Below are 14,474 nucleotides of genomic sequence, written 5' to 3' on the forward strand. Positions count from 1 at the left end.
TTATGTAAATAAATATGTATCATATTAAGTAAATTTTATGTTCAAAAAGTTATTAAAGGAAAATATATGAATAAAGTATAAATATGTAGGTATTTTTAAATTTCTTTACCAACTGAATAAAGTTTGTTTATTCCATTTGAATATTTCTTGTATTAATTATGAGTACTTTAAAAAAATATATTTAATTGGAATATCAGAAAAAGTGAGTACTTTTTAAATAATAAAGTTAATAAAATAAAAGATCGGGTTTAGTGCTATTTCTTTAATAATAAATCAAAAAATAATAATAATGTTTTAAAAATGTTAAATAAAAATAAGAAATAATTAATAATTTAAAATGATATTAATATTAAATAATATTTTATATGATAACAATTTTTTTATTTAATTTTATCCTTTCTACAATCAAAATCTTCAAAATCAATTTAGCGGTTCAGAAAATATATCGTAACATTACATACTTTACATTTACACTATAAGTAATACATTCGCATTCATAATATTAGAAAGTGTATCATACAAAACACACCACAAATTTATTCATAATACATTTTTAAAAGAGTATTAATTTTTAAGTTAAATAAATAATTTGTTAAAATATAGTTCTTCTAGTAAACTTTATATCGAGTACAGCGTTGGTCAGGTCACATCACTACGATCACGTGGCGGGAGTGAGGCGCGCGAGCGAGCCTGCGCGTGTCCGCTTCCCACCTCCCCTTCACCCCCGCGATGCTAAATTTATTTTCATAAAAATAAGTATAACAATCGACTTACTGATGAAATGTGAAACTGGATTTCAATTTTGTGTATTTTCTAGTATCGTTTTTGCAAGATATAACTGCACATTCCACCATGTTTATTCCTAGATATGAATAAAAATCCAGAGCAACGCACTTCGTCAGCGCTCAACCACGACTACGAGCGCGCGCGGCGGGAGCGTCGTGTTGTTCCCACCTGTGCCTACTGTTCCCACTTGGTTGTTCGCACTCTATAGATACTATCTATACTCTAAGATCTGCCCCTTTACCCCACTTAGGGACACGGGACTTCACTTTTCATAGCTACCTTATCCATGTACTGTATAGCCTTTTAAATTATTCATTATTTTATTAACAGCATTATATAATCTGGATTTCTAAATGTATAAAAAGATGGAGTGTGAAATGCTATGCTACATGATAATTTAGTAAAAATCCAAGTTCAGTTCTTATGGGAATACCGGATTCATTAAATTTATTAATTATATTAAGAATTCTCAACTAAAAATTCAAGTAAATTCACTTGGGAGATATTGTATAATTTAATTAATTATATCCATCATTTCCATTCAGAAAAGTTACGTTAAAATTTCGGATTTTAATAACGATAATGTGAGAGTAAATTAAAATATAGTAATAATTAAAATATTCATTTACGTACGAGCTACAAATAAAAATAACACAATTCCAAGAAAATGTAAATAAAAACATGCTATAGAAACATCTAAAGCTAACGCTTTTAGAATAATCTGTCTTGATAGCGATTTTGTTTCTCTTATAGGATACTAGCTGTGCGGTGTGCCCCGCGGTTTCACACGCATTGTTCCGCTCTTGTTGTTCTCAGCGTGATGATATTATATAGCCTATAACCTTCCTTGATAAATGGGCTATCTAACACCGAAAGAATTTTTCAAATCGGACCAGTAGTTCCTGAGATTAGCGCGTTCGAACAAACAAACTCTTCAGCTGTATAATATTAGTATAGTAAATATCTATCTACCTACCAAAATAACGATTTCAACAGAGGAACATACAAGGGCTTTATACAAACACCTGTACACATCTTTCATATTTATGAACCCATTGCAATAACATCTTGATGTATTTATTATTGTTTCAACTAATTAAGATTTCAAACATTATCTTGATTGCATAGAAAATTCATTTATTCAAAACAATTGTATGGTATTGCCATAAATCTGTCAATAATTATGATCCGTTCACGACTTGGGGGTTTAATTATTGCCATATACATACATTTTAATTGACATAATACGGACTTATGATAGTTTTACCATATTATAAAGAGGTTTTACTGTCATATTTATAAGTGGGGATACCCAACCTCCTTGCGTAGCTTCATACGGAAATAACACCTTTGTAACTTTGTTGTGAGATTTAATATTTTATTGATACATAATGGAATAAAGCACTTAATATAAAACGTTATTTATTCATACTTATTGCCTACAACATAGTTCATATTAAGCATGCACTCAACCTATGAAGCTTTAATATATAAACCTAAAAGCCTTCTAAAAGCTTTTGTTTCGAGAAAAGTATCCGAATTCCGTATTTCCGATATCTTTTTTTATTAAGATTGTATTTAAAGGCATTTTAAACTCGAATATGTTTAAATTTTAACGTAATTTTACTCCTACCAGTCAAGCTAAATCGTGAAGCCTGAAGTAAATACATAACGTACATGTTAGTATATTTATTCCATCATACCTCCTAAACGCTCAAACAGATTTTGGATATGTATAATTTAATGGCAAAAATTAATTTGTAAACTGTACTTTCGTCATAATACCTTATTATAATTATAGAGTACCTATCTCTCGATTAAATAGGTTTTATTTATTCACAAGGTTTTAAATCTATAAAATTATAACGTTCTCCTCTCAATATAGTCATCATCACTTATGTAAATACGTTGTCTCACCCGTGAACAAGTTTCAGTATCAGGATATCAACCCCAGCCATTAATAAATACTAGTTTTATTTACATTTACCTTGTCTATGATCTGGGAGACACTTGCAAAGTGTCTATGATTAACCAATTTGATACTAGGTTGTTTACAATAGTTACAAAGGTTTGTATAAATATTGAATTAACGTACAAAAGGTAAACAAAACTAATAAACACGCGTAAAAATAACACTGAAGAAAATTTTAAACCGTATATATATACCGTATACGTACGCACTATTTTCTGCTTCGTTTAATGACAATTTTATTTTTTAACAGTGGAAAATTCTACAGTTGTTACAACTAATTAGGAAAATGTAAGACAAAATGTGTTGAACTTAAAAATTTATCGAAAGTATAACAAGTATAGGTAATTTTAATATCGTTGGAACTTGGAATACACGATAAATAATTGATAGGGGAAAAATCTTACCTGGTGGATTACCCACATTTTTCGCAAAATAGATGTATCACTGCGAAAAGAAGCAAACATAGTTGGTACTAAGATACTCAGCTAAGATATAAATTATATACTAAAACCTTCCTCTTGAATCACTCGTTCTATTAAAAAAACTGCATCAAAATCCGTTGCGTACAGATTTAAGCATACATAGGGACATAGGGAGAGAAAGAGGCTTTAGTTTTATACTATGTAGTGATGTAGCAAACGAAGCCTGTAAAATCTTCTGTGTCTTTTCTATTAAGAAACTTAAGTGCTCAACCTTTATGTATACAAATTAAACCTCAAAACCAAGTAAACATAACCTTACAATCGACTCCTAATTGACTCATTACAGAGACGCCGACATGACAGCTTCTTGATAAATATCATACGTCTGACCGTTCCCACGATCACACTTTATTTATAGTTCACGTATTCCAATCAATAAAGTTTCATAATCAACCAAATTAACACAATAGTTCTAATTCCAAACGTAATAAAAAGATATGCATATTTTTAAAAAAGGAATACAAAAGTCAAGACGCCATCTTGTTGTTAATTTTATTTTATTTCATAGCTCGGCTCGGGCTATTGTATTAGTCATTAGTGCATAGCGTTAGTGGTCCAAATTAAATATTAATCAAAAATAAATCAGACAGAAATCATTTAGCAACGAAATCGAAAAAAGCACGAGTTATTTTACAAATTACGAGTCACTTTATTGCACGCCTCATAAGCGAAGCGTTGAGGTGGGTACTACTGTCACTTCGCGCAAAACATCTGATTTTTCAAACTTAAAATGTCTTTATGTATCATACATTGCACTTGTAAGATAATACATACACACACATATTAAGAAAAAACACTATTTTTAACGTTCATGATATTTTTGATGTCATTTTTGTTATTTAAACTAGTTAAAAAACAGTTTAAAAAAGTTCTGTATGTGCGGATCCTTTTTCTTGTTAACACGATAGCGACCGAAATACTTTACTAATCGAGTCTTTTTTTTTCTCTTACGCTTGAGTATGCTCAGGAATAGAACCCTTTCATTTTTCAGGGTCTGATTCGATGTGGTTTAATTGTTATTAAATAAACAAAAATAATAATTAATAAATATTTATTAAAAAAAATTATGAGGCGTGCACTTTTGGATTTTCCAAATTATTTTATTTTTCCGCAAAAGATAAGAAAAGCTTAGAATTGCGTAAAATTTCAGGACATAACGTAGAAAAACCAATCCACCAAGTAAATTTTAAATTTTGTTCAGCATGCCCGACCAAAATTTTCATTAATACATGTTTAACTATACACAACAACAAACATATTGAATATTAAATCTATTGCAGCCACAAGAGAAGCCGCCTTTACATACGCAATCACATCAGCTGGAGTCACGCATGCGCTCAGCACGGCCTGCGCGAGAGGCGATTTGCCAGCTTGCGGATGCTCTTCTAATCGGTAAGTTTAAACAACTACAGTTTGGTACACTAAAAAGAGTGTGTGTGCCGAGCACACGTGTCAGAAGTGAAACTTCTTTTGCAAGATTCAAAGATACAAAAATCGTCGCGAGTCCATGAAGCGACCTTGAAATTTTACTCTCAACGCGCCTAAAGAAGACACACTTTACGACGTTACACTTCAAAAGAACTTTTAAATTGTTATTAACCAGATATCCGTGGCTTCGTCCGCGTTTTCAAAGAAAACCCCACATAGGTAGTTCCCGTTCATGTGGGATATCCGGGATAAAAAGCATAGGCTTTTTATCCCGGATAATAATAAGACATAGGTCTTATTCTGGTTCTTCAGCTACCTAGGTACTTGGTAGGTAGCTGAATATCATAGTAATCGGTTCAATATATGTGTATGTGCGTGATAGAGTAATAAACATCCATCCTCACAAACTTTCGCATTCATAATATTAGTAGGATTTGAATGCATTCAACCAAAAATACCAAATTCAAAATGTACTGATTTCTCCTAGACGCCGCGCTCCCAGTCCATCCGACCAATTCCAATGGGGTGGTTGTGGTGAAGCAGCCTATGGAGCCAGGTTCGCGAGACGCTTCCTTGACTCCAGGGAGATAGAATCTGATGCGAGGAGCTTGATGAATCTACACAATAACCGAGTGGGAAGGAAGGTGAGCGAGGTCAGATTATACACCTTTTTTGCATGTTTATGCACCCTATAGTATGAATGTCTATTAATCCAAAAGTGCATAGATTTGAGTAAAGGCTGTGCGAAATACCTATTATTTGTTTTTTTTTTGGACTAGTACCTACACCCTTAGTTTAGAGTGTTTGTTGTTTCAATGAGTATATAGATTTAAATAGACTGTGAGAAATAATGTTTGTTTTTTGGACCAATATATAAAATATGTATTGTGCCACAAATAATGTCAAAAAGATAATATAAGATTGAAATCTATATGGATGAATGTTTGTCTGTATATCCTATAGAGTATGGAGAATCGTAAACTATGTATTTGATCATGTGCCCACAAAGTTTTCTGAGTTTGTATCACCAATCTTCGATCACAGGCGAAGCTTAATGCACAGCTAACTAGTAAACATATAAATTTTAAAGAATTTTTACTAGTATACAATTAAAGAATCGATCTTCTAATTAATTTAACCACAGACATACATTAAATGTCTGTGAATTTAACTCATTACATTACTTGTAGGTAATTGACTTTAAAAATAGTGCAATTGAATCTTCACTCCAACCACAGACTCCAACACTGTCATTAGAAATATACTTATAAGTTATAACCCAGTTACTTCAAACAGCGTGTAATTTCTAAGTTATTTCATCGATTTGTTCCATAATTTCCTCCATAGATAAACCAGTAACAAGCAATGAGCATAACAAGACATATCCGTTATTTTGATACGCGATATATTTTGTTAGAACAAATATCTCTACATTATTATAATAACGAGTACATAGACATTAGACGTATTCAAAAAATAATCACTAAGTACATAGTATAAAACAAAGTCGCTTTCTGACTTTCTCTGTCTGTCCATATGTCCCATTTGTATGCTTAAAATATCTTTAAAACTACGCAACGGATTTTGATGCAGTTTTTTTAATAGATAAGTAGAGTGAGTCAAGAAGAAGGTTAGGTTTTAGACAAAGCGTGCGAAAGCGCTAGTGGTAAGCTAGTAATAATATATTTTTCACAGTAGTATTCGTACATGTACAATATTATTTTATCTGTGGCATTAGTTTATTTTATTAAAGTACAATAAACAATGTTTTTGTTTATAGTGCGTCAATGTATTATTTATAAATTATAAACCTTGAAAAAAATAGATGAACCCTATTTTTTTTTAATTCTTAGTATGATTTGCGCCTAATATGACTGTATCTGTTTGATTGGTCATTAAAACCCATCGAGCATTTAAAAACCGTTTCATATAAATAGTAAAAGATTTCGCTCCATTAGTAATAATTGCACAGCAATCAAATAAACCATTAAAGAAACATCTAACTACCACATACGTTTAATGTAGTTTAGTGAAGCATTCCAACTAAGTGTATAATCTTTGAATGTAATATTGGAGCAATTTCTTCGAATGATTTCCTTGAACGGTGCACAAATTGCAAGGGACGTTTTAGCTTTCAATCAAACGATGTTGTGTGGGACTGCATACATTTAGTCGTAGAATTGATAAAGGTTTTGAACAAAATGCGTAAAATTAAGTAGTGATATAGAACTTTGCGTAAATATTAAATAAATTGTGTGGGACTGCATACATTTAGTCGTAGAATTGATAAAGTGTTTGAACAAAATGCGTAAAATTAAGTAGTGATATAGAACTTTGCGTAAATATTAAATAAATTGTGTGGGACTACATACATTTAGTCGTAGAGTTGATAAAGGTTTTGAACAAAATGCGTAAAATTAAGTAGTGATATAGAACTTTGCGTAGGTAAATCTATACTAATATTATAAAGCTGAAGAGTTTGTTTGTTTGTTTGAACGCGCTAATCTCAGGAACTGCTGGACCGATTTAAAATCGGTGTTAGATAGCCCCCATTTATCGAGGAATGCTATTGGCTATATATCATCACGCTACGACCAACAGGAGTGGAGCCAAGGGGATGAAACCGCGGGGAGCAGCTAGTATTAAATAGATTGTGTGGGACTGCATACATTTCGTCGTAGAATTAATATAGGTTTTGAACAAAATGCATAAAATACACTTGATATAGGTATAAAGCACTCCAGAAAAGGCTTTCAAGGTTCTTTTCTTATTTTTATTTATCATTCATAATAATGGGTCGCAAATTCTCAAAGTAATTACAGTGAGGATGTTGGGCGAACATGTTTTATCAACGAATGAATATATTTAATCAATATTATTTATAAGTTCACATCACTTCCTAAATTTCAAATTTTTGCAATATACTTACAACCCGGTTACAATATCTGTGGACCTGGCTTCGATGACGTCACGTCGCGAACGCAACGAAATTGCTAACCGTAATGACGCGCCGCGGGCGAGCGCGGGGAAGTAAAGGGGAACGGGAAGGGGCTCCGCATTCCAGCGAGGTCCACAGATATTGTAACCGAGTTGTAGGTACAGTTAAAACATAATAAGCAAAAAATCATACCATAATAGTAGTAACCTACCTGCTACTTACCTTTGTAGAGATCAAAGTTTCCAGAAATAATTATATATTAAAAGTATTACATAGATATCCAAAGTTGATTTACATAGGCCCAAACTGTTCCTAATATATTCGTTCGACGACTTTGACGCCAGGGGGTCCAATTATGATATTGTGCGAAACGATGTTACGTGTGTCGAAGGGCGCAATTACCCTAAGGGCTACCCGTGAAATAGGGTTGCTACTTATAAGTTTGAAGTCGGTTCAAAAATAATAAATATTGTGAGAAATTTTAATTATTTAATATGATTTTCTGGGGAAAATGTTTGGGAAAATACTTGCCATAAGAGATAAATAATTTGGAAAATCCAAAAGTGCACGCCTCATAATTTTTTTTTAATAAATATTTATTAATTATTATTTTTGTTTATTTAATAACAATTAAACCACATCGAATCAAACCCTGAAAAATGAAAGGGTTCTATTCCTGAGCATACTCAAGCGTAAGAGAAAAAAAAAGACTCGATTAGTAAAGTATTTCGGTCGCTATCGTGTTAACAAGAAAAAGGATCCGCACATACAGACACACGGACGTCCAAGACAGAACTTTTTTAAACTGTTTTTTAACTAGTTTAAATAACAAAAATGACATCTGTTGCGGCAATAAGGCTCTTTTTTGCATAAACTGTGTTTTTGTGTTGAAATGAAACGTCTTTCCTCTATTGAATCTGTTTTATTACTGATTGAAGCAAACAATGTAATAAGTGACGTCTTAGTCGTGAACGTAATTAATAAAAAACCGAACATACCGCCCACCAAAGGACTACACTAGTCCTTTCAAATAACAATGAAATTAGTCTCCCTAACTTACAAATAAAGCGGCATGTTGTATGAATTAACAAATAACACCTTAAATCAATATATACCTTAAATATGAATGTTATGTACTTATTACATTGAACATTTGTTTACAATACTATAACTTTTACTTTAATTTTTAATAAATTTATCAAATACACAATCTTTGCAGGCTTTGTTATAATTTTACTTTACACACAATTTTATACTTTTTTATGACAGTTTTATATTAAATATTTGTGTACCTATACACATAACAACAATACAGATAGGTTTTACATTTTACATTACACTTTATAATAAAATTAATCAAATACACATACATATACCATAGCAAAAGAACAATTACATGCGAAATGAATTGACTCGCTTGTTTTAAATGATTAATTGATATCTGTATTAATAGGAAGATAACATAATTTAGATACACTTCTTTTTATTATACTATCACCGCTCTTAACACTATAAACCCTAGTGAAACCGTCTGGCCCCGGGTGTTTGGCAGTGATACGCCCTAATGCCCATTTGCCAGGTGGCAAATTAGGTTGTTTAATCAAAATAACATCACCTACTTTAAATTCATCATTCTTCTTCAACCATTTTGTTCGCTGTTGCAAACTGGTCAAATATTCAGTTTGCCAACGGCACCAAAAATCATTTAACATTTTTTGACAATATTGCCAACGAGATAAATGTGTTAATTTAAGAGATTCTAAATTTGGTTGCGGTACAGTGATAGGTGCTTCCCTGATTATTATGGGATGTTTAACGTCTTCTCTTATGTCTGCATTTCCTAACCTTCCGCCCACCTTGATAATTCCATCTTCATCCAAATAGGGATTTAGCGTCTTAATCTTGCTGTTTTTCTTCACCTGTTGTCCTTTTTCTAATGAATCCATTTCTTCTTCAAATTCTTCCCTTTGTACTATTTTTATACAAGTATTCAATGCCTCATCTATGTCTTCAGTTGTTATTTTCATGTCTTCTTTATTCCTTTTAAACTTTAAAAATTTCTTACAATAAGCTATTGTTCTCAATAATTCTTTTAATGTATCAAATTCTTCAAATTTCAATGAAATTTTATCTTGTATAGTATTTGCTAGTGTGACTGTATTAATAGGTATCTTCTTTTATTCTAAATTAGTTTGTATAAATTCTGGTCTCTCTAGTTGTAGTTCATCGTTTCTTAACCACGTGGGACCTTTCCACCAAATCTCACAGTTTTTAAGATTTATAGCAAGCATTCCTCGCGAAGCTATATCTGCTGGGTTATCGTGAGATTGAACATGATGCCATTGTTCCTTGTTTACTGTAGAAACTATCTCAACTACTCTATTTGCGACGAAAGCTTTCCATCTTGAAGGTTCACCAAATAGCCAAGCAATAACAATTGATGAATCTGTCCAAGCAAAAACCTTGGATGTTGGTATACGCAGTGATTGTGATACTTGCTTTAAAAGTTGAGAAAGTAATAAAGCTCCACAGAGTTCAAGTCTAGGTAATGATATCGTCTTAAGTGGTGCAACTCTTGTTCTTGCAGCAATTAGACTTGTACTATAAGTTCCATCATCATTTCTAACACGACAGTAAACAACTGCAGCATAAGCTAATGTCGAAGCGTCTGAAAACCCATGAATTTCAATTGTATCAAAATTTGTATTTACTGTTCCAAACCATCTATCTATAGTAATATCCTTTATATTTTGGAGATCATTGCGAATATTCTTCCACTCTTCTTTTATAAAAATATTAAGATCCTCATCCAAGTTTGCTTTTTCAAGCCATAACTTCTGCATTAAAATTTTAGCTAAAACAATGCAAGGTGCAATCCATCCTAATGGGTCAAATAATTTTTGTATATCAGAAAGAATATTGCGTTTAGTTATAATAACGTTATCATCTATTGATTCTAAACTATAATTATACTCGAATCGATCCGTTCCCAAATTCCATTGAACACCTAATGCCTTGACAATACCATCTAATTTAATATCTAAATGCGCCTTTGTAGATCTATCATTTGCTTCTAAAGATTGTAAAAATTCTGCACTATTAGACGACCACTTTTTAAGATCAAAACCTCCTCTTCGCAATAGTTCCGTCAAATCTTTTCTTAGTTGAATACATTTTTCTAAATTATCACCACCAGACATGCAATCGTCTACGTAAAAATCTTCCTTTAATATTCTAGCAGCTTCAGGAAAATGATGACCTTCATCAGCAGCAAGTTGTTTAAGTGTTCTTACAGCTAGGTATGGAGCGGATGCTGTTCCAAAAGTGACGGTAAGTAATCTCATATCTTTTATATTTTCAGTTGGATCATTTCGCCAGACTATTCGTTGGTAGTCCACATCATTCCTATTCATCCATATCATTCTGTACATTTTCTGAATATCTGATACGAAACAGATTTTGTGAGTTCTCCACCTCATAATAATGTTTCTAAGATCTTCTTGCAATACTGGACCAGGTAAGAGTTCATCATTTAATGATATGTTGTTAGTACCTTTACAGGAAGCGTCGAACACAACTCGAGTCTTCGTGGTCTCCTTATCTTGGCGTACAACGGCGTGGTGGGGTAAGTAAACTGCTTTTTTATTTATTTCTTTTTCAGGTACTTCTTCAATGTGTTTTAATTCTTTGTATTCTTCTATAACTTTCAGGTATTCATTTTTCAGATCTGGATCTCTTTTAAATCTTCTTTCTAATTGCAACAATCTTCTTACAGCTACTTCTCTCGTGTTTCCTTCAGGTGAAAGCAGCTTTTCAGTTTTAAAAGGTAATGTAACTATATATTTTCCATTACTATCTCTCTCATGTGTCCTTTCATATATATTTTCACATAGTTGTTCTTCTTTAGTTAACTTTCTATTTGTATCAATATCTATCTCCCATATAGTTTTAAGTAAGTCATTAATATTTGAATCACTAGTTAAATTTGTAACCATTAAAGACTTATGTATAGTGTTAACTTTCATATTAATTCCACCCATAATGATCCAGCCCAGGTTGGTATTTTGAGCACATATAGTACCTGAGGGACCCTTGATTAAACCTTCTTGTAGAATTTTTGTGTATTCATTTACACCTAATAAAAGATCCATACAACCCGACTCATAAAAGTTTGGATCTGCTAAATTTAAATTGTTAAAGTGTACAAGCTCATGTTTAATACTATTTTTCGAAGGTAAGTTTATTTTTAAATACTTTGACATCACGTAGGCGTGTACTGGTAACTCAAACTTAGGTTCCCACCGAGACAAAATATTGACTTTGACTTCATTCTTTACATGTACCTTCAAAGACTCCATGCCAGTAACTATCATATTAACCGGCTTGAGCTGTAACTTTAAGACTTGTGCAACTCGTTGAGTAACAAAACATGCCTGTGACCCTGAATCTATTAGTGCCTTAAGAGTAGTAGTGTGTCCATTTTCACCTTTAATGACTACTACCGCAGTTGCCAAGAGACTTACCTTATGTTCACCATCTCCTTGACTATGTAAAGACGTCATTGTAGTATGCACCTTCTTCTCATCTACATCGGTCCGCATTGATGTCGACGGTTGTGTAGTAACCTCGGATACCGACGAATCTGTACCTAGATTTGATCGGTGTAGAAGAGAATGATGACGCTTTTTACATATGTGACACGACAAAGGTATACGACATTTAAATGCCGAATGACCTGGGGCCAAACAGTTAAAACACAATTTCTTACTTTTTACATATTCAACACGTTCATTACAATTCAGTTTTGCAAAAGATTTACATTTACACAAATTATGATTCTCATTACACATTATACAATTACATTTCACAGAATTTACGGACGTACTTACATGAAAAACGCGTTCTTTAGTGGACCTTACAGGCGGTGTAATTAATTCTAATGTACGAAATTTAGACTCTAAATACTGTTTTAAATCTAACCACTTCGGTAACTCTTCACTTTTTGTGTACGCAAATTCCTCCCACGCTTTATGAGACTCTGGGTCTAACTTCTGCACTACAAGAAATATTATAATCGGATCCCAAGAGTCGATGGATACATTTAAATTTTCAAGACTATTTAAAACTTCATTAGTAGTATCTAATAATGATTTTAACTGTGAAGCAGTTTGCGACATACATTTTTTCTGAGAAAAAAGTCTTTTTAATAAAGAGTTAACAATTAAACGTTTATTTCCGTACCTTAATTTTAATGTTTCCCAAGCCTGTGTATAATTAGCATCAGTAATTCTAATATTACGTAATAAACTTTCTGCCTCGCCTGATACACTGGACTTAAGATAATGTAGTTTTTGTACCTCGGACAGCGTACTGTTGTTGTGCACTAAACTTAGGTATAAATCATTGAATGTCGGCCATTCCTCATAGCTCCCGGCGAACGTAGGTAACTCAATCCGCGGCAACCTCACTCGTTCGTTGATGTGTACCACGGTGTTGTCATGGCTGGACTCCAGGGCTGATGCAGTGGATTCCATGTTCAATAATTTATCCTTCAAATCAGCGAGTATGCATAAATAAAGGTCCTCGTGAATGTAAAATTCTTCGTTGACGAAGTATGGTAAAAGCGCCTTTTGTTCCCGCGGCGTTATCTTAACTAAATCTAAGTGTGCACTTTGAAAGGTTTGCCAATAATCCTCCAAATGTTTAATTCTCGATTGTATATATCCTTTAGATAGTCTTTGTTTAGGACACTTAGATATGTTAATTTGCGTTTTTTTGATGAGTTCTGCCGTACTTTCCAAAACACGTATGATTTGTTCCGTATTATTATTCGCCATCATAAATATTATCTTTCAATAACAACTTCGTAACAAATAACGTTGTATAATGAGCGTCTTATCGCGATCAATTGCACGGGTGCTTCTTTTGTTCTTCGATTGTAGCTCAGATAATCCGGTACGAATGCGACCATATGTTGCGGCAATAAGGCTCGTTTTTGCATAAACTGTGTTTTTGTGTTGAAATGAAACGTCTTTCCTCTATTGAATCTGTTTTATTACTGATTGAAGCAAACAATGTAATAAGTGACGTCTTAGTCGTGAACGTAATTAATAAAAAACCGAACAACATCAAAAATATCATGAACGTTAAAAATAGTGTTTTTTCTTAATATGTGTGTGTATGTATTATCTTACAAGTGCAATGTATGATACATAAAGACATTTTAAGTTTGAAAAATCAGATGTTTTGCGCGAAGTGACAGTAGTACCCACCTCAACGCTTCGCTTATGAGGCGTGCAATATTTGAATGAGAGGCACTTATCTGCGTAAGCTTACAATTTTTTTTTAAATTTATCCATAAACTTACGTAAGATTCACATAATTAGTTGATGAAAAATTGACTTGTGTTTTAATAATTATGTTAGTATTCAAAAATCAAAATGCGTTGAATTAGTCTAATTGCTCAAATTATCAAATTAATATTGAGCGGTAAGACTTTAATTTAGGTACATGCAGCACAGTAGGTACTACTTAGTTACTTAATAGCTAGGTAGGTACATGAAGTTATTTTTAAAAAAGGGCAACCCTATATTAATTTTTATTCGGTTGTACAAATTACATGGACAATTTTATTTTAAAAGTGGACCTCCCGTAAAGTAGTTATACTTTGTAAACGAGTTTATAAATTAAGTATATTATTATTTAACTTAAATATAACCTTTCAATAATGGTTCATAATTTTTTACGATCTTTATTACTATTAATATTTAATTGTAAATAGTTTTTTTTCCGTCAAATAATCTATAATTTACTATAGTTAGATATAGATAGTAAGTTAAGTAGGTATTATAGTTAATCTATATAATAG

The 14,474-nt window shown here is 32.3% G+C and overlaps 1 protein-coding gene across 1 annotated transcript in view; it reads left to right on the top strand.

Annotated features, from left to right (window-relative positions):
- Window positions 1-14,474, top strand: part of LOC149898557 (protein Wnt-7b-like) — a 76,188-nt gene that overhangs the window by 56,304 nt on the left and 5,410 nt on the right. The window contains exons 5-6 of the mRNA XM_090115048.1: window positions 4,521-4,632; window positions 5,156-5,312. Coding sequence (XP_089971174.1) covers window positions 4,521-4,632; window positions 5,156-5,312 — 269 coding nt within the window. The remainder of the gene's footprint in view (window positions 1-4,520; window positions 4,633-5,155; window positions 5,313-14,474) is intronic.

The sequence above is a fragment of the Colias eurytheme genome, chromosome 22 (genome assembly GCF_061535395.1).
Source record: "Colias eurytheme isolate Ceu_HAF_F1 chromosome 22, ilColEury1 Martin Lab GWU primary, whole genome shotgun sequence".
Classification (NCBI taxonomy): domain Eukaryota; kingdom Metazoa; phylum Arthropoda; class Insecta; order Lepidoptera; family Pieridae; genus Colias; species Colias eurytheme.